This window comes from Rattus norvegicus, chromosome X (genome assembly GCF_036323735.1).
Source record: "Rattus norvegicus strain BN/NHsdMcwi chromosome X, GRCr8, whole genome shotgun sequence".
In the NCBI taxonomy this organism is placed as follows: domain Eukaryota; kingdom Metazoa; phylum Chordata; class Mammalia; order Rodentia; family Muridae; genus Rattus; species Rattus norvegicus.
Genome location: NC_086039.1, coordinates 11953338 through 11975184, shown reverse-complemented (window position 1 = coordinate 11975184; position 21847 = coordinate 11953338). Strand labels below are relative to the sequence as shown.

General features: G+C 45.9%; 1 protein-coding gene across 1 annotated transcript; it reads left to right on the top strand.

Annotated features, from left to right (window-relative positions):
- Positions 1-468: 468 nt before the first annotated feature.
- Nyx (nyctalopin) lies at positions 469-21505 on the top strand. The gene is given in 3 exon segments (NM_001100967.1): positions 469-613; positions 918-995; positions 19758-21505. Coding segments are annotated over 2 exon segments (1431 nt in total). The 5' UTR covers positions 469-613; positions 918-973; the 3' UTR covers positions 21167-21505.
- Positions 21506-21847: the final 342 nt, after the last annotated feature.

Genomic DNA, 21847 nt, shown 5'->3' with positions numbered 1-21847 from the left:
ACACCAAAGCCTCTTGCCTGCTGGGAAGGGCCTCTGCCACCTTCTGTTTGGGGATCATCCGCCTTTCCAAAGAGATGAACTCAGCAGTCTGCAATTTGGGAAAAACACGGTTATGTTAAAGTGCCTGGTCGTCGCTCAAGTCCTCTAAAGTTACGTAATGTGCCCTTGTTGCAGAGACCTATAATACCATTTGGTAGCGGGAAGCCGATTTCAGACTGCTTATTGCTGATGGGTGGGGCTAGGGCTGGGGTCAGGGAACTGGGCAGAATGTGGGAAGGGTTTAAAGAAAAAAAGGGGCCTGACAGATGGAGAGGGCAGGAAGGCTCCTGGTGGCCAAGGCTTGGGGATAAAACTGATTGGTGTGTCAGCAAAATCTGTCATTGGCTTTGGCAATTCAAAAGGCAGACACGTTTGCTCATCTTTGCTAATCCTTATCTGATACAGAGGCTTTTCCAGCTTCTCTCTTTTGAGAAAGAAAAATAAGCAGTCAAACCTGCATGCACAGTCCTTGCTCTTCACCCCTGTGTGCTCCCTGCTCCAGCCTTTACTTCTTATTGCACCATTTCTTGGGAGATGGAGGGACTGGGGATGCTATGGGCAGATCCCCAGGACGGTAAGCAATATTTGGAGATGGGCCTTTAAGGGTTTTCTGCAGAGGCTTTCCACCATCTATTTCCTTGCTGGGTCCTGAGTGATACCTCGGTTGCTGCTGGGCCTTAGCCTGGTGAAGGGTTTCCAAATGGATGGACATGGTGAAATTGGAGTGCGCCCAACATTAGGAGCCTTGGGGAAGGAATGAATGCAACGAAGGGGACATGGCTGGGTATAGACAAGGAAGAGTGGAGATGCGGGCAGAGTTCCCAAGGGACACCTCTTGGGGAGCCTACGACCTGCTGATCTGCTCTTTCTCCTCTCAGGTAGGGATCCTACAACAGAGTGGCTCTAAGCCACCAGGTGCAAAGAAGGCCAAGGTATGCTGAACCTGCTTCTTTATGGTGAGTCCTGGGCCAGTGGTGCTGGGATGGGACGGTAGGCAGGGGTCACAGGGCTCCTACCTAAAGAGTATGAGCTCCAAGTGGCGTCAGTTACAGCTGTATCTCTGGATACTCTTTCTGATTAGATGACCCTGCTCTGTGACTATGGGGAAAAGCTAGAAAATGAGAAAGAAGTAAATGGTAGGTTGTTTTTCCCCCTTAATTTCTTCATAAACAAAACTCCTGAGCCAAATATGGGATAGTTTTTTAAAAAATTAATATTCATATACTCTTACATTTTGATTATGAATTTATTAGTGATTTTCTAGACTTACTATTTTAAACTCAAGGTAGGTATTGTGGCTTAAGCTTAATTTAGTCTCAGAACTTAGAAGACAAAGGCAGGTGGATCTCAGTGAGTTCAAGGCCAACTTGATCCACATATTGAGTTCCAGGGCTACATAGTGAGTCTAAATTGTGAAAAATAGTTTCATATTTTAAACTCATTTAGCAAAAACCAACCAAAAATCCCTTGGAAAGGCCATCTTCCTAAAAAGGGGGTTGGAGCCAATGGAACTGTGACATCATAGATGTTTAAATATTTTTATTTTTTCAAACTTTGTGCATATATATGTGTGTGTATGTATATCGAAACAGAGTCTCATATAGTGCAGGCTAGCCTCAAACTTATTATGTGTCCAAGGCGCACCTTGAATTTTCAGGATGCCTCTTCCCTTAGCCTCCCAAGTGCTGGTGTTACAAGTGTGTGCCACCATCCTTCCCACTACCCCTTGGTTAGTATATCAAAGCAGGGGCTGTGCCTATAGCTGCATGGTGGAATGCGTGCTTAGTGTGACTAGAGAACCATCCCCAGCCCTGCAGAAAACAAGCACATCTGTCTTCAAAATGTTTGTCACAAAATACTTTCTCCAGTGGCTCAAAATCTCAGCCCAGGGGGGTGGGGACAATCTCGGTTTCAGTTCTTCAGTAAATGATTACACACTAACAATCTGTTTTTCTGTCCCTTATGGGAGTTAACTGCTTGAAGTTACAGTGATGTATGTCATGCTCTTTATATATGGCGCATGTTACAGAATATTTTACCAGCTGATTCTCAAATACACATAATAGTATTTTATGTTCTTGTTTTTTTAATGTGATGGTGAGAAAAACACTCGGGCCAAAAACAACAAAGGGGAAGAAGGGATTTATTCAATTCACAGTTCTGGGTCATGCTATACATTCAGAAGTCAAGGCAAGCTCAAGGCAGGAACTTGAAGGAAGGCTCCTTGCAAATCCATACAGGATTTCCATTCACCTAGGGACTCACAGCCAAAGAAGTACAGCAGGAACTGAGGAAGGATGCTGCTTGCTGGCTTGTTGGCTGGCTTATGTTTAGCTGGATTTCTTATCCAGCCCAGAACCACCTGCCTGGGGATGGTGCTCCTATAGTGTGCACTCTCACAATCAACCAACAGTCAAGACAAACCCTTACAGATGTGCTCATGGGCTAATCCATTCTAGGAATTTCGTCAATTGAGGCTCCCTTCCAAGATGACTCTAGGTTGTGTCAAGTTGACAGTGAAAGCTAACCAGAACATTCTACCTTCCATCTTTTTTTTATAATAAGTGGGAAATGCTCTGTTCCATCAAACAATTGATACTGTACGTTCAGTGTACACAAGGGATGCCATAGGGGTAGAATAACCACATGGCTTTTGTCTTTGAGAAACCTACATGCCTTAATGGAGAGCCAGTGAACAAATAAGAAAGCAAAACTAAGCCAAAAACCACCAAGGGGGCATAGGGCCCATCATGACAAATAGGATATGACTCCCTACTCAAGGATCCTCCAAAGGACAGAGGTTGACATTTATATAATGACTAACACCCAGCACCTTGCCATTTCTCCTCCTTAGAAAGGAGAAGATTGACTGAGTCATGGGGACAGAATGTTTGCTTCCAAGAGCCAATATTATTTTCAATGCATACCCAGAGTTCTGCTGCCAGTCACAAAGTCCAGACCGTATTCAGAGCCTGCGTGCTGCAGAACAGAGCTGTCTCTGCTACAGAACCCTGAAAGACATCCAGACTGCTTGTGACAGTTTGGCAAGCTCAAGTGGTGACATCATTTACTAACAATAGACACACATCCCCTAGTGCTTTCATTTAAAACACACTCCAGCAGCACAGAGACTGTTTCTCTGATGATAAGTTTCAAGCAATGGGAACAACATGTTCCCAAGAAGCAGGCAGGGATGGATCTGTCTCCTTGGCTGGGAGAACAAAAAGACCGTGAGAATTAGAAGTGGCTCAGAGCAGGAGAAATGTGAGGCAAGACTGAATGAAGCAGAACAGTTTTCTTGGGGACATGTTGGAAGTCTTTCTCACAGAGAAAGACACTCCCACATCCTCCTCCCGGTGGTACCAATTTCCTAGCTTCTTGTTGTTTGCAGGATCATATTTCAGTTCCAGAACTCACTTTCTAGAGTCCTCCATACTCTGCTTGCTCTACACTGACTCATTAAAGTGATCAGGTTTTGCGTCTTGACCACTTCTCTGTCAGAATCTAAGAGGTGCCTAATAATGGCTTGTTGAATGAAAGCATGAAGCAGCCCAGAGTAAGTAGATTCCTTTCCTCTGTTGGATGGCCTCATTCATACTAGTTCTTAGGCCTCTGTCTAGAAGGATAAGGAAAGCCTATAGGAAACTTGTAAGATGCTATTCTCAGACCCACACCAAGAGCCAAAATGTGAAAGATTGACAACCATCAAGCTTTGATGAGAATTAAAACAACTGGAATGCTCGTGTGTCCTTGGCAGGAATAGAAAATGGTACAACCATTTTGGAGGACAATTTTGTGGAAAGGCAAATATATTTATATGGCCCAAGAAGTCCTACTCCTAGATAAGTGAGAAATGCATGTTCATACACACACACACACACACACACACACACACACACCACACAGACACACACACCTCACTCACACACACACCACACTCACACACACACACTCACACACACACCACACTCACACACACACACTCACACACACATACTCTCACACACAGAGACACAGAGACACACCACACACACACACTCACACACACACTCACACACACATACTCACACACAGAGAGACACACAGAGACACACAGACACACCACACACACACACACACACAGAGAGAGAGAGAGAGAGAGAGAGAGAGAGAGAGAGAGAGAGAGATAGTTTCCTTTGTTCATCATGGCAGGGAGGGAATGGTTGAATAGATCAGTTAATATCATGGCAGAGCCAGGAAGGAAACAGGGAAAAAGGAATAAGGAAGGGATGGGGCACGATACCTCTCCCAAGGACTCGTTCATTTGGCCTAGATTGTCCAGGTAGGCATCACTTCCTCAACTTACACTCAAAATAACTCCAGGAGCTTGGAGCAGGCACTCAATACCTGTATCTATCAGAGCCATCTCCTATTCAGACCATAGCACAGATAAAGGAATACGTTCGTCAAGGTACCGCTATTGTTTATCACAGGCTAGTGAACACATCTCAACATGGAAAAACCCCATAAGCATACTGTTGAGTGAAAGAACCATTCACTACCATTTCGATAAAATCCTACAAAGACAGACCTCAGTTCAGAAAGCAGCTCTGTGGTCTGCAGAGAGGACATGTGTCAAAGGGACAAGAAGGAACTTTCTAGAGATTTGATGAGAAATCCCCTCAGTCTTGATTGATGTGATAGGTGTAAATATTTGTTCTACACTTTAAAATGGGCACTTTCTTGTGTACCACTGCACCTGCTTTTACATGATGCTGAAGCCAAGACTTTATGCTTGCTAGACAATACAACTGAGCTACAGTCAGTAACCAACATGGGTACATTTTTATTGAAGGCAATCTTAATTGTACCTCAAGCAACTAAGCTTAAAAGAAGAAAGCAGGAGTGTATGGAGAGAGCTGGACTCCAGGGGGAATTCTCTCACTGCAGAAGTAGATACTGTGGCATGTTGAACAACACATGTAAGAGATGCACTGGTGACCAGTGAATATGGTCTTTGTATGGATACATTGTTGATGTATGTATTTCCTTATTGTTAGGAATTGAAGTTGATTCCTGTTAGGGCCATGTTTTTGGTTGCTATACCAAAATGTTCAAGGCTAGATATTTTATAAAGAAAAGAGGTATATTTAGGTTATGACTTTGGAGGTCAAAGAACATGGCACCAGTATGTACTTAGCCTTGGTGAGGGTCTCATAGTAGATGAATATGCAACAGGAAAAAAGTAAATATGGTGAGACAGGAAGCAAGAAATATTCTGGGGAGGTGCCAGGCTTGCTGGTAACATCTACTCTTCTGGGGCTTCCTGAGAGAATAAGAAATACATTAATCTCTTCTAAGAGCAGTGCTCTCAATGACCAAATTACTTGCACTAAGTTCCTGTTCTTGCAGGGCTTACCACCTGGACTGGGCATACTGGGAAATGCCTACAAACCCAGCACTCAGGAGGCAGAGGCAGGAACATGGGGATCAGGAGTGTAAGGCTTTCTTTGGCTGCAATAGAGAAGTCAAAGCCAGCCTGGGCTACATGAAACTTTGTCTCAAAATAACCAAAAGGGAAAACAAGTGGTGGTAGGTGGGTTTGGAAGACACTGGTGAGATGGTTCAGTGGTTAAGAGTACCAGCTGCTCCAGCAGAGAACTGGGCATTGATTCCCAGTACCCACGTGTAAGCAAACTTAGAAGTGTAATTCCAGTTCCAGGAGATCTGACTCCCTCTTCTGGCCTACATAGGCACCACACAAATGTGGTGCACAGAAATGAAGGCAAAATACCCATACACACAAAATAAAAATAATAAAAGAGAAAGAAAAAGTCTACACCCCGTCATCACCACATTGATCTTTTCTTTTCTATTTCTAGTCTAAAAGTCTTTTGGTACCGAGTCAACTTCATGTATTTTGAGTGATTTGCTGGGTCATAAGGTTCTCCAACTTGTTTTACTTTTTAATAAAAGATTTATGTATTTTGTTTATTTATTTCGATTGCTGAGTCATCTCTTTGGCTCCTTCTTTTCCTTCTTGTGATAACAGGTACCTGCATGGAGTAAGAAGCAAGTTCTGGGGTCACCTGAGGCCATAGGCCATGGCATGTCGCTCCCTCGTACATTTCTGTCTCTCCATTAGTCCTGTTTTGAAAACCTAGCCCTGGGCTTGGCTGGAGGAGCAACCAGGACAACGTTTGCCAGGAGTGGGAAGAGAATGATTTCTAGAGCCAAAGTGGCTAAGTAGATTCTGCTGAAACCAGAAAACTGACCACATTTTCCCATACTATTTTAGTTTTGTAAGGCACAAGTCTTTTTCAAACAATGAGAATACAAAAATATTCCAAGCTCGGCCTGTGGTTGGAAACTCCATGAGTAACCATTCCCCTAACAAACCTCAGGGGGGATAAACACATATTTGCAGAGCCTAGTTCCTCTAGAGAGAAGCTTCCCAGCTGGCCCATATTAAGACACCATTCTGTGGGGCGCCTGGGCCTGGTCAGCAATGCCTCCCCGTAGCTTGGAGCTGGCCCATCCATCTCACCAGGCCGCAGACCGACAGCTTATTTCTGGTGTTTGCCAGATTTAGGAACACCTTGTAAGTTTTTAAAAAATAAATTGATATAAAATTCACATAAAATGTACTACCCTATCACATGGGATGTTTAGAACAATTAACAGTGTTGTGTAACTGTCACTTTTATCTAGTCGCCACAAGCTTTGCACTGTCCCAGAACTTGCGAAATGTGCTATTATTATGCAGTTACTTGAAGCTTGCCCCTCTTCTCAGCCCCTGGCAACCTCTAATCTGCCATCTTTATGGATTTTCCTGTTGGAGACATTTCCTATAAATGGAAGTAATATGATATGTGGCCTTGTGACCAGCTTATTTCCCCAAGCATAATTTGTTTTGCAGTTTTGGGGATTGAAGCCTGGGCCTCACACATGCTTTGTAAACCCTCTGTCACTAAGCTTTATGCCAGACCTCTTTTTGATGTTGTTGTTTTTGACTACATAGCCCTGGTTGTCCTAGAGCTCACTATGTAGACCAGCAGGCTGGACTAGAACTCATAGAGATTTGCCTGCCTCTGCCCCCTGAGTACTGGGATTAAAGGTGTGAGCCACCATGCCAGGACCTCCCCCCTATTTTGAAATAAGGCCTCAATATCATGTACAGGCTGGTCTTGAATTTGTGATCTTTCTTTCTAACTCTCTGAGATTACTGACCTGTGTTAGAGAGCCCAGCTTTGCATATTTTAGAAATTTCCACTTCGTCTGCATCTTGGCATGTGCCTATACCTGTTCTTTTTAAGGTGGGATGTTCCGGCGTCCAGGGTACCACACTTGCTTCTCCATCCATTAGTTCATAGCTATTAGTTGTTTCCACCTTTTGGCTTTTGCTCATAGTGCTACCATGAATGTTGGTGCATATCGGCTTTCTTTCTTTCTTTTTTCTTGTTTTTTTTTTTTTTCCCCAAGACAAGGCTTCTCTGTGTAACAGCCCTGGCTGTCCTGGTACTTACTCTGTAGATCAGGCTGGCCTTGAATTCAGAGATATGCCTGCCTCTACTTCCTAAGTGCTGGGATTAAAGGCATGTGCCACATTCCTTGATTTTACTCCTAGGAGAGACATTGCCAGGCCACTCAGTGATTCCATACTAGACCTTACCACTGTCTACCTCTTTAGAGATAAGGTCTTATTATAGAGGTCAGGCCGGCTTTGAAATTGTGATCCTCCTACTTCAGCCCCCTGAGACCTAGGATTACAGGTATGCATCCCAACACCTAGCTTACCACAGTTTGCACAGCAAAGATGGACCCCATTTTTACAAAGTTGGTCTACAAACACTTTGATTTTAAGCTTCACATTGGAATTGGTATTTGGTTGGTGTGTGTGTATGTGTGTGTGTGTGTGTGTGTGTCCAGGCAACCTCCATCTTGGGTAGCATCCTCTGGTGCTGTTCTTGGTTTCTGAGACAAGGTCTCTCATCCACCTGCTATTTGCCAAGTAAGACAGTGAGCCCCAGGGATGAGCTTTCCTAGTTCTGCATTTACAGTCCTGCACCACCCTGCTCTCCTTTATCCGGGTTCTGAGGTGGGACTCAGGTCCTTGCAGCACTTGCAGTCTATAGACTAAACTATCACCCCAGGCCCACATGTAGAACCTTAAAAATATCAAGGTTCTGGCAAGGCACACTGGTACTTGGCAAGTGGTCACAAATTCAAGGCTAGCGTGGGTTACACTGAGTTCCAGGTCAACCTCAACTACCTAACAAGACCTTGATTGAAAAAGAAAACAGGACAAAACAAGAAACCAAACCCCACGTACACACAAGAAAAGCAAGCAAACTACAAAACAAGGGCTGGGGATGGAGCATCTAAGAGGCAGAGTATTTTTTTTTTTTTGGTATGCACAAGGCCTTGGGCTCCATGCTCAGCGTAGACTACTAAGCAGATAAGTAAGCAATATAAAAGCACACGGATGCTGGAGCCCATCCATGCTACAGCTAGCTGGGGCATTGTGAGCTTAAGAAACTCCATGGGATTTTAATGTGCAGCCCTAGCTGGACCATCCTGGATCCTTTGCATAGTCAGACTCTCCTTAGTAATAGCGTCAATGTTCTGATTCCCGATGTGTCAATCAGCTTTCCATTGCTGTGGCAGAAATACCTGAGCTAACTAATTTGCTAAGGACACTATTCATCTCATGCCTTCAGGCTTCAGCCTGTGATGAGCCAGCTGTCTTGTTCTGGGGCTTCAGGTGAGGCAGAATACCATGGTGGGGAAAACACAGTGTAAAGCTCTTTATTTCATAGCTGCCAGGAGACAGAACATGTGTGAGTGTGGTGAAGCTAGCATCCCTTCACAATGGCACATGCCCAGTGACCTGATTGCCTTTCACTAGGTCCTGTCTCTGAAAGGTTCCATCACTTCCCAATAGTGCCACAGGCAGGGGACCAAGCCAGCACATGAGATTTTAGGGGATATTTAATCTAAACAGAATGTCTGGTGTTTTGCTTCCTATTCTGGGACATATTTGCACTTGGCTTTGAGGGATTTGTCTCTTGATGATCTTTAATCCTGCGACAAGTGGCTCGTGGAGTCCACTTCTGGCTTGGCCTAGTGCTTTCACAGCTGTCCCAAGCAGTACGGTCCACCTGTTCCTCATAGCTGCCCACACAACCCAGGCAGGGGAACTGAGTGACAGGGATATTCTGTCTGAGGTGTAAAAAGAAGAAAGCAGCATGAGGACACTGGGAGACCGAAGTGGCAATCGCAGAGCCTACACGGGTCTGCAGTAGGCCCTCTGCATACATGCTGGGCTTGCTTGGCTTGGGGTTTTGTGGAACTCCGAACACCGGGAACAGGGCTGTCTCTAACTCTTTTGTGTGCACTTGGGACCCTTTTCCTCCTACTGGGTTGCTTCACCCAGACTTGATCTGAGCGTTTGTGCCTGTTCTTATTGCATCTTGTTATGCCCTGTTCAGTTGATATCCCTGGGAGGCCTGTCCTTTTTGCGGGGGTGGGAGGATGGATAAGGGAAAAGAAGTGACTGGGAGGAGTGGAGGGAGGGGATTCTGCAGTTGGGATGTATTGTATGAGAGAAGAACAACTAAAAATGTAAGAAAAGAAAGAAGGGAGCAGAATGTGAGCAGAGACGAGAGTTATCCTGGGGAGAGTCTACGGGACTCTGAGAAAAGTGGAACAGAAGGACATGACCTCAGGGAGAGGATTTGACCATGGGATGTTTTGGAAAGGCTCACGTCTGAATATGCCAGAACCTTCTCTAGCATTTCTTGTTTTCCCCTCCCTATTCCTTAGACCTGATATCCAGATAGATCCATCCTCAAAATACTGCCATGAGAGGGGATACTGCTAAGCAACTGACAGACGAATTGACTTTCTATTCTCACAAACTGGAATCTTGATTTTAATTGTGCAATAGGCTCTTCTGTCTAAGGATTTCCCATGGAACTCAGCTCACACCAGTCAAGGAGATTTATTGTTGAAATCACTACTGCTGATTCTGAGAGGGGCCACCCTTCATGTGGTACGGAAGAGTCAGGGTTGTCTGGACTTCTCAATTCACTCTTACAGATTTGCTCTCAAGGAAGGTTCCTTTTGGTTCTGAATTCAGGGCATTTTCCTGGGCAAGGTGAAATATTCACAGTTCCTCTAGGGGAGAGGAGGAGCCACAAGGAGGGAGCCTGTACTACAAAAATGAAGGTGGTGAGTTGTGTTAGCTTTCCATTTCTGGACCAAAGATCCACGGTAGACAGCTTAGGAGGAGGGAACGTTTATTTACACTCATCATTTCACAGGTTTCCATCCATGTCTACTTGGTTCTGTTGCTTTAAGCTCAAAGTGGCGCAGTCTACCATGGTGGATGGTAGAGGCAGAGGGCCGATCAACTTCACGACATTTAGTAATCGAGGGGAGAGAAAGGCTGGGCCTGGGATGTCAATAGTCCCTTCAAGGACACCCCTCCCTCTAAAGACCTAGTTCAGTGAGCTCTATTTCTTAAAGGTTCCTCCTAATAGTTCCAGAGGTTTTGGACCAAGGTTTACCACATGGGTCTTTGGAAAGGCATTTCAAAACCAAACTATAACACCTGTGTTAGGCTGCTGCTTAAGACTTTTACCAGGACTGGCCAGATGGCTCAGTGGGTAAAGGTGTTGCCCTCCAAGCCTGACCATGTGAGTTCAATCCTTAGAATCCACATGGTGCAAGAATAGAACTGACTCCTACAAGTTGTCCTCTGATCTCCATATGCATACTGTGGTACATACTTACACAAACACACACGCGTGCGCGTGCGCGCGCGCGCACACACACACACACACACACACACACACACACACACACACACACACAAGCTGCAAACTATAGGACCTATTCTAGGCTACAGAGGCAAATCAGGAGCTTATTCATGTTCCTAGCATTCTTGATTGGAAGCTTCACTGACAGGCAAAACGCCTATATCAGGAGGTGGGCAAGTCCAGCCATTTAGTGCATACATTTACACATAGGAGACATGTTAGGAGCTGGGTGTCAGCAATTCCATCATGCAGATTTTTTCTCTCTCTGAAAGTCAAATGTCCTGCCATTCTGTCCAGAAAATGGTTTCTGCCTGAAGCCTCCTTCTATTCTAAATCTTGCTAGCTGTCTGCTTGACAAATCTAGGTCATGGTTTGAACTGCGAGAGAAAGTTAGGAAGGAGAGTTCTGGCTTCTAGGTAAATGTAGAAGGAGTAGTTTAAAGGCATCATCTCTGCTGTCAAATGTTTACTATAATCACAGACTGTTTCATTGTAAAGAACAGAAATCCACTTATTCATACAGATGATTTGAATGCATTTCTGAAATGGGAACAGGGAAGTAACAAGGGCCTTGTGGGAACTCTATCGGTCTCTCTGCACAAGAATGGACTGAATGCCTTGAGTTGCATTCCTAAATCACAATTGAAACCACATTCCCAGTGGGCTGGAATGAGGAGGGAGGCAGGGCCTTCTGGGAGGTGATAGGTCACAAAGGAGGAGCTCTCAAACCTGGGATTGTCATTATTGAGACAGGGTCTCACTATGTATCCCTGGCCTGGAACTCACTGGCTTGCTTCTGCCTCTCTAGTTCTGGGATTAAAAATGTACACCATGTGCCAGAGAGTTCTTCTGTCATGAGGACAAATCAAGACGATGGCTGTCTGTGATACAGGAAGCCAGCCCTCACCAACCACCAAATCTGCTTTGATCTGGACCTTCCCAGCCTGTGGACCCACAAGAAATGTTTGTTTACAAGCAATGTACCCAGTTTAGAACACTTTGTTATGGCATTCTCAGAAGTGGGACAGTACGCTGGCTTCCTCAGACTGCCCTTGGCTTAGCTTCTCACAGCTTTGCATCACATGCTGCTTTTTGTTAGTTCCAGGTTTTGTTTATTAAGACAGGATATTATACAGTAGCTCACGCTGATCTCAGAGTTGTTATGTAGCCAGTGATGGTCTTGAACTCCATTCTCCTGCCTTCAATCACGAAGTGCTGGTGTCACAGGCTTGCATCATGACATCCTCATTACTTGCGGCTTTGAAACAAACCCCAGTCCCAAAGCTAGGCAGACCTCTCTCACCAGAGCTTGCTGGCCTTATGCCTTCCTTATTTATTTCACTTTCATGGAGAAGGAATGAATCCAATTAGATTTGCTTACATCAAAGTGTTCACCCATGGTGCAAACAGCTGGTCCTGGGAGGAGGCAGCAGAGACCCATGGGACCTGGAGTGGGGCGTGTTTTCTTAGAAACTGTGCTTGGTAACAGCCACTATAGAACCATGGACACCGAGTGTCAGGAGGGCCCGCAAAGGTCAGAGAGCGCAGTTCTTTCATAGCATAGTTAGACACAGAGCTCAGATTAGGTGTGTGGTCTGGGAGACAATAAAGTTTAGTGGAAAGATAAACAAAAATTAGTACCATTGAGCCCACGCCCTTAACTTTCACTTTCTATTAAGACGAGGAGAATAATTCGGAGGAGCAAGGCTGTCAGAGTCAGAGAGAATATCTTATGACTCCGTGAACGAACACTTACTAAACTTGATTATTACAGCTAGGCATGACGGCATACACTTGTAATTTCAGCACTTCAGAGTCTGAAGCAAGAGGTTCATGAGTTCAAGACCAGCCCGAAGTACAAGTGAAATAGGGTTTCAAACTTTTAAAACGTTGGTTCTTAGGCAAGGAAAAGAAAATTGAGTGGCATTATAATGTTCATGTCACTTGTGTGACATGTGTTGCTATAGTCCCTGAACTATTTCCTATAGTCACTGCCCATGGGACTTTGCTCACTGTACATGGTGTGAGGGAGGGGTTGAGATTCTTTTTATTTTCTGGGGATTTCAATATGCAGGTCCGATTTGTCCTGGTCTACCTTAATCTTGTTACCATACATTTGGGAAGTCTGGGTGGGGTTGTTAAATGTTGCAGGGGAACTTGGGGTCTCTTTTCAGGGTTCTTAGTCTTGTTAGTAAAACTATTTGGCGATCCTCCCACCACCTTTCCCCCACCTGCATCAGACTCCTGAACCACACAGACAGGAGCATGTTGTCATCCGCGAGGCTCCGCCCAGCGGCTGACCCAGACAGTCAAACAGTGGGTGGAGCTTGGGCACTCATATGGAAGAATAGGAGGAAGGATTGCAGGCCCTGAAGGAGATAGGAACAACACAGGAAGACCAACAGAGTCAACTAACCTGTACCCTTGGACTCTTAGAGGCTGAACCACCAACCAAAGAACATGCACGGGCTGGACCTAGGCCTCCCTGAACATGTGTAGCAGATGTGCAGCTTGGCCTTCATATGGGTCCTGAACAACTGGAATGGGGGCTGTCCCAAAAGCTATTGCTTGTTTGTGGGATATGCTCTTCTAGGTGGGCTGGAATCAGTGGGAGAGGAAGTGCCTAGCCTCACAGAGACTTTAAGTGCTAGGGACTGGGGGATACTCATATATGTCATAAACTCCACAACTACATGCTATTTTTATTTTAAACGATCTCTTGTCTGTTAAGCAATTAAGGTGAGAAAAGGAAGGTTTTGTGTATTTCGAGATGCATCTACCCTTTCCATTGTTCTTTATTACCTTCCTCTAGCTTTTTCTCTAGCTTCATTTACGTCCAGAGCGGGTCCATAGAAAGCTTCATATTAGGATTACTAAGGAAACATTTTTATAAATCTGTTAAAAAGAATTTACAGGGAAAGATGGGTCTAAGGAATGAAAGCATGGGGAACAGGACTTCCAAAAAGAAATAAAGGAACTCTAAAAACAAGGGTTGAGGAGGTGACTCAGCTAGTAAACTGCTTGATACATAAGCATGGGAACCCGACCTCAAGTCCTAGCACCAGCATAAAAAGCAGGAGCGGAAAGATTACAGCCTGTAATCCCAGGGCTGAGGATACAAACACAAGAGGCCCTCTGGGGTTTGCTTACTAGCCAAACTAGACAAATTGGAGAGCTCCAGATTCAGCAAGAAACTCTCCATATAGTGCTGACTGAGGAAGACATTCAGAGTGATTTGTCCTCCACACACACATGCACACGGTGCAGGCACATACTCTACCAGAAGTATATTCCTTGAGTGGATATGCCACATTTGTTCATCCCTTTATCCATCAATGGGTATTTGTTGTTTCTATCTTTTGGATGGTATGCTGCTATGAACACCCCTGTTCAGGTGTTTCTTATGCCTGTTTACAACTCCTTTGATTGTATACTTCAGCTTGGAGCTGCTAGCCACCCAGTGGTCACTCGGTTATATCTTGTAACATCTCCCCATCCAATCCCTACAAATGAAATCCCATATTATAAAGTTGGTTTCTTACTTTGGATGCATATTGGGACCAGCCCCTTGGGGATTTACAAATACCAGTGCCTGGTCTCATCCCTAAAGATCTTGATGCAATTAGCTTGAGAGTATTAGAGCTCTCATGTAGCTCCAGTGTGAGTCCTGGTTAGTATGCCCATAAATTTTGACCTTTCTCTATAGTCTCCTTGTAGCAATAACTATGGGCATAATGTAGCTATTAGCAGAAATATTCATGTGATGGAAGACACTCTGCTATGATTTTGAGCAGGACTGACCACAATATGTTATTATTATATTTTAAATATTTTTCTTGACACCCTGCCTACTAATCACATACCTAGTCTTCATACCTGGTAAGCAAATATTGGAGCTCTGTTGTCTGTTTTGAGAATTGACTTGATTTCATTTAAGTTTTGCTTACTAATATAGGTTGATGTCATTATGCAGGTGAAAGCAGACAAGATAAAACAAGACTTGTCATTGGATGAGAAGGAAGAGAGGCAGGAACACAGGTTTTAGAAGAAGTGGGAGAAGCAGGAGGACGGGCTGGAGAAGGAGCGGGGAGAACATGGCAGCTGATGTTAAGATTCTTCCTGTGCATAGACACAGGTTGTTATGAGTTTTAAGGGATGGGTGTATACAGGATTTTGTGTTGTCCAAATGGGTAAATTATATCTTAATTGGATCAGAGGTTATTGTGTGGTGTGTTCTTTCATTGGGTGACTTAATTGAGTCCACAGTGAGAGCCACAAAATAGGCGGTCTCTTTATGAAACTTGCGTGGCAGCAACCAGCCAAGGGAGCTGTGAGTGAGGATAGGGTGGCTTGTCAGGGTGCCACGCTGGAACTGCTCGCAGACAGCCCGGGTCACACTGGGGGCAGCGTGGAGCCACTGAGATAAATTAGCGCTAGATCCAATGGCCTGCCAGAGCTGGAACCAGTGAGAGAGCAACCAGCAGGGTACGCATGGAACCATTCTGCCCTTTTTTATTTTTACCAAAACATATTAATCCAGTAAAGTACTGTCTCCAATGATTATCAGTCTCAGAGACCAAAAATAGGTCTCTGGTGGTGATATATTGAATGCTTTGTAGAAATTTAAAATAAACTGTAATCTACTTTTTGAAATAGTTTATAATACATCCACATGGTAAGTGTCCCATTTTCATCCTGGTTTTAAAGAAAATGCCTGGCTCAGTGGTAAAAGCAAGTATTCCTCTTCCAGAGGACCCAGATTTGGTGTCCAGAGCCCACATCAGGTGGCTCACAACTGCCTATAACTCCAGCTGTAGAGAGTCAAATATACTCCTTTGTCCTCTTTGGGCCCTAAACTTGCATGCATAATGTGGCTCATGGCTTCAGAGGTTTTAGTTCATGTCCCTTCTCTGTCTTTGGGCCTGTGGTGAAGCAGCACAGAGTGTTGAGTGGGTTTGGTGTAGTAGAGCTACATGGCCATCAGAAGCAAAGTGAGACAGATAGGATTGGGACAAGACACATGCATCAAAGACTTTTTATCAGTGCTCCGCCTCCTCCCACTTTTTTTTTTTTTTTGAGACAGGGTTTTGCTGGGTAGCCTTGGCTGTCCTGGAATTTATTCTGTAGACCAGGCTGGACTCAAACTCACAGAGATCCACCTGCTTCTGCCTTCTGAGTGCTGGGACCAAAGGTGTGCACCACTGCCACCCAGCTTCTTCCCATCTCTTAACAGTCCACTCAGCTATGAAGCATCTCTCGAGATACAATCACTGATCAAAAAGCCAGCAACTGGGCCTCTACTGGATGAGGTTTTGAGACATATTTTTAGATTTAAACCATAGCAACATGGCTCAAAAATTTAATTGTAAAAGGGAATATACAGTTGTTGTGTTGTGGTAAAAAATAAAAAATGGAACGGCGGCTATTGGTACCCGCGTGTTCCCACTCTGCGTGGATCAGCGAGAGCTACACGCTCTGGCTGTCTCTCTGCCAGACGCTTTCTCACACTGTCCCCTTGGCAGGTTGTTATGACGCCTGACACACACACATCACGTTCCCAGGTATTCTATAGCCGCTCTCTCCAGGCTGTCTCTCTGCCTGCTGGGAACTTTGCTCACATCCCCTGTAGCCTGGTAAAATTCTAGACATTTGTAATTTAGCAATCAGACTTATAGGTTAAATCCTCAATCCACAATACATCCACAAAGTAAATTCACTGCCAATTAATAAAGATATAAACCAGCCACCTAAACTGGATGAACAAACATTGACCTAAACAAAAATTGACCTTGTCCACCTGGACCTGCTCCATCTTCTCCATCTTGATTTTCCCGCTTCTCCTCCTCTCTCCTTCCTAGACGTTTTCCCCGCCTACCTTTCCTTCTCATCCAATGGTAGGCTTATCCTTATCCTGGACCCTCCTTGCTGCATAATGACATCATCCTACATTGCTGGGCATAGTGGTGAATGCTTTTAATCTCAGCACTTGGGAGGCAAAGGCAGGCAGATCTGTGAGTTCAAGACCAGACCTGGTCTACAGATTGAGTTCCAGGACAGCCAGGGCTACATAGAGAGCACTGTCTGGGGGGAAGTGAGATGAAGAGAGGCAATATACAATGGAAAACGTCATGCTATGTGTCTCAAAAGCATGTAAAAAACATTAGCAACCATCTTTTTGATCTCTTGAATTATACACACCAGTTGTGATTATCGCAATAATATAATTTGCTAGAGCTGGAGTTACAGGCAGGTGTGAGCCACTCTCTTATAATCCTGAGTTGTTTACAAAGAGTTCTCAAAACAAATGGCATTCTTTGGCAAGAAGTTCATAAAGGAAGGCGTCAATTCCATTTACTTCTGCAAACATGTATTGAGCCATACTGTGTGCTTGGAACAATGTTGGCTGTTCAGCAGGAGACACATGAGTCATATGATTGAGAATGTACTTTACTTAATTAGAAAGAAGAGAGGAAAATGAAGGGCTGCTGGTAAGGAAATGTGACACTTCAACTTTACCTAGTTGGAAGGGTTGATGAGAACAGGTTACTCCTGTGTTCTGAAGAGGACTGGAGTTAAGGTATTTTGGGCCCTGCTACCCTAGCAGGATATATCTCAATCAACAAGAGATCTTATTCACAGCCAGTCTGACAGTCTAAGTTCCAAGAATCTTGCTGGTAGCTTGATGTCTATCTCACAGTGTTTAGGGAGAAGGAGAAGCTATATCAAGCTTCCTCAACAGCAGAATAATAAAGTAGCACATTTTCAGTTGAACACTCAAAGACAAGTCTGAAAGTGCCAAATTGCCTTTGGAGCAGCTCGGAAACCATAGAGTGTTCCCAACAGATGAACTGCTGGAAGCTGAGCAAGCCCTCAGTGGCAGCAGCAAACATCTCGAGTACATCTGTGTTGTCTATGCCTTCAAGTTGCACAGGGACTTAAGAGAGCCAAGGTACTGTGTATGTGATAGGAGGGACCAAATGTCAGGATTGGGGGTAGGTTGCTAGAACTTGAACAAGTTGTACCTGGACACCCCCTTTCTTTACAACCTGTGAAACTGAACACTGCCTGAAATCACTTGGTCGGAAGATAAACGTGGTCCATCTGTCAGTGTTGCCTTCCCCTCTTCTCTCCTCTTCTCCAGGGTCTTATACTTGGCTGGCCTTGAACTGAAGATGACCTAGAAGCTCAGATCCTCCTGCCTTCCTTCCTGAGCACTGGGATTACAGGCAGGTACCACGGAACTTGGTCTATGCAGGGGCTACAGATGGAACTCAGGCCTTCGTGTGTGCTGACCAAGTACAATACCATCCAAGCTACATCCCCAGCCTCAGACTAGGCTTGGGACCACTGCTTTGCATGAGGAAGTAGGCCGTGCTATCCTGTTTGCTGTCAGTGGTAACCATACTGGAAGTGGTGAGGTTTTCAATGACTTTATTTGGTCATTCACTTGAATTTTCATAATGAAATTTATAGGTAGTTTTCTTTCCCAGTATGATATAAAACAGTTTCTAGAGAGTGAGGACTAGTGAATGGAACTTAACTCTATAGTGTCCATAATCATTTCTTTCAAGATGTAAGAGGTCAGTGACAGTGTAGTCAACATATGCTGACCTTGGAACATGAGAGGCCATGTAGTGCTGGTGAGGTGGCTCAGCAGGCAAGCACATGTGTGACCAAGTTTGATCTGAGTTTGATCCTGGGGCTTCATATGATAGAAAGGAGAAAACTGATTCCTGTAAGTTGTCTTCTGACCTCTGCATGTACACATCCATGCACAGGCATAAAATAAAGTAAAATAAGATGGTGGGTAGCAGGGGTGGGGTGGGGTGGGGGTGGGCTGAGGGGCAGATAGGGATCCTCATGGGGACAAGGCAAAAAAAGGTTCTCATGCCCTTAATTCGTAACCTGATAGCTGGTCAAGAGTCCCTTTGTCCTTTTAGACAATGCATGGCATGTGCTTGTCCCTATCACAAGATAACAAGAAATCTTACAGGATGACTCATCAGCCATTGATCTTGGAGACTAACAAAAAAATCACTAGGTCTCACACCACTCATACCAGTCAGAGTAAAATGTCTGCTTTCTGCTGTTTCTGAGTCGGATCTCCCACAACAGCTCTCTCCCTCTTTTCCAACTGAAATTCGTCTGAGAGTTCCTTCTGTATGTTTCACTTTTTATCTCTGCCATCACTGGGATCAGACATTATCTTTAATACTTAAATTTTAAGTGACTGTTAAAGACAAAGAAAGGCAATAATAGGATTTTCCAACCCCCCCATCCTCTAATATTTCCTTTTTTCATGAAACTTAATTGAATCACTGTGGGGGTGGGGTGTGTCAAAATGGAATTCGTATGGTGGGCCAGTGACTCCAATTAAAATGTATCACAAGCTCCATTCATAAATACATTTCCCAAGTAGCCACATTTGACTTTAATCTGTATCATCTAAAACCACCATTTCAATATGTAACCTATACAAAATTATTGATGTACTAGTTAACTTTTTGGCATCCTCTGTATACTTTTAGTACTCAATTTGGCTGGACACATTTCAAATGGTCTGGGCCACATGTGGCTACTGGCTACTGCACTGGGTAGCACAGACCTTAATGTGGGGTATAGTGACACCCGCGGAGAGTCCCCTACTCTCACAATCAACAAACCTAGTCATATTCTAAAAGTGTACGGTGTTCTCTGTATCATAAGGAAGGTTAGAGCAAAGTGGGATGTAGCAGAGTTTCTGATTAAGGTCAACAGAAAGCGAAGGCGAGGGCACTGCAGATGGGGAAACCTGTGTTGGTAAGCAGATGGAAGGAGGCCATTTGATGATGGCAGGACTCGGTGGAGGGTCTGTAACCTGCAACTGGGGTGACCTTTGACTATTGTTGTCTTTTCTTCTGGCCCCTCTCTTCTCTAGCGGTGGTCTTCAGCCTGCCCTGCACCCGGGCCACCGAGGCCTGTCTGCGGGCCTGCCCTGCGGCCTGCACTTGCAGTAACGTGGAGCGTGGCTGCTCAGTGCGCTGTGACCGTGCGGGCCTCCAGCGGGTGCCCACTGAGTTTCCGTGTGAGGCGGCCTCCATCGACCTAGACCGGAATGGGTTGCGCATCCTGGGCGAGCGGGCCTTTGGCACGCTGCCATCGTTACGCTGCCTGTCGCTGCGCCACAACAACCTGTCCTTTATTACGCCTGGCGCCTTCAAGGGCCTGCCGCGGTTGGCCGAGCTGCGCCTGGCGCACAATGGTGAGCTACGCTATCTGCACGTGCGGACCTTCGCGGCGCTGGGTCGCCTGCGCCGCCTGGACCTGGCGGCCTGCCGCCTCTTCAGCGTGCCCGAGCGTCTCCTGGCCGAGCTGCCGGCCCTGCGTGAGCTCACGGCCTTCGACAATCTCTTCCGCCGGGTGCCCGGCGCGCTCCGTGGCCTGGCTAACCTGACGCACGCGCATTTCGAGCGCAGCCGCATCGAGGCTGTGGCCTCCAGCTCGCTGCTGGGCATGCGGCGTCTGCGCTCGCTCAGCCTGCAGGCCAACCGCGTGCGCGCAGTGCATGCCGGGGCCTTTGGCGACTGCGTGGCCCTGGAGCACCTGCTGCTCAACGATAACCTGCTGGCCTCGCTGCCTGCCGCCGCCTTCCGCGGCCTTCGCCGTCTGCGCACCCTCAATCTGGGCGGCAACGCGTTGGGCAGCGTGGCGCGCGGCTGGTTCTCCGACCTGGCAGAGCTCGAGCTGCTTTACCTAGATCGCAACAGCATCACCTTTGTGGAGGAAGGCGCCTTCCAGAACCTCTCGGGCCTCCTGGCCCTGCATCTCAATGGCAACCGCCTCACTGTGCTCTCCTGGGCCGCTTTCCAGCCAGGCTTCTTCCTGGGCCGCCTTTTTCTCTTCCGCAACCCTTGGCGCTGTGACTGCCACCTGGAGTGGTTGCGTGATTGGATGGAGGGCTCTGGGCGTGTGGCTGATGTGGCATGCGCCTCCCCTGGCTCTGTGGCCGGCCAGGACCTCAGCCAGGTGGTCTTTGAGCGCTCCTCTGATGGCATCTGTGTGGACCCTGATGAGCTGAACTTCACCACGTTCAGTCCAGGCCCGAGTCCAGAGCCAGTGGCCACCACTGTGAGCAGATTCAGCAGCCTCCTCTCCAAGCTGCTGGCCCCAAGGGCCCCTGTGGAGGAGGTAGCCAACACCACCTGGGAGCTGGTCAATGTCTCCTTGAATGACAGTTTTCGGTCCCATGGAGTGATGGTCATGTGCTACAAGGCCACGTTTCTCTTCACTTCTTGCCTCTGGCTCAGCCTGGCCCAGTATGTGGTGTTGGGTCCACAGAGGGACTGACTGCCACACTGAAGTGACCCAAACCACTTTGGCCAAAAGGGGGAAGGTTTGCCTGGTGTGTCTGTAGTAAGTGGAGAGAGAATAGGAATGGGATTGGTGATTAAAGTTCTTGCTCAGTGTGGAAGAAACACTTTGTCTCCACAGATAGCCCTACGCAGAGAGCTCTGGAAAATGCCACTGGAGTGGGTGTAAATTTATGCTTTCCTCGCATGGGCATCCACTGAAAACGAGAAGAATGAACACGGGCCCTTTGGAGGGTAGATGAAAAGTGGAAGTTCCTGGGAAGTACTCTCCTACTTCACCAGGCAACAGGGCCTACAGGCCTAAATTAAAGTAGAACTCAATTGGCTAAGTACTAAGAACGATGTCAGTTCTTCTGTCTCAGTAGCCCATAAACCCAATCCCCGTCTTTTCTAACATGATACTTCTCCTTCCCTTTATCCCCAGGAGCTTGGGGCCAGCAAGGTTCAGGAAGATGGACAGGGCATTAGAGAAGGGGCATGGAAAAGAGACCTAGATCCAAGGCAGGCGGTTGTTGCTGAGGTCTGAGGTGTGTGTTAAGAGGCATTTAAAACAAAGATTCATTTCTGTCACAACTGATCCCTCAGTATGTAGGCACTGTCAATCTTATATTAAGGTGTGTGTTTGTGGACCACATTTATAAAATGCTAAAGTTAAACC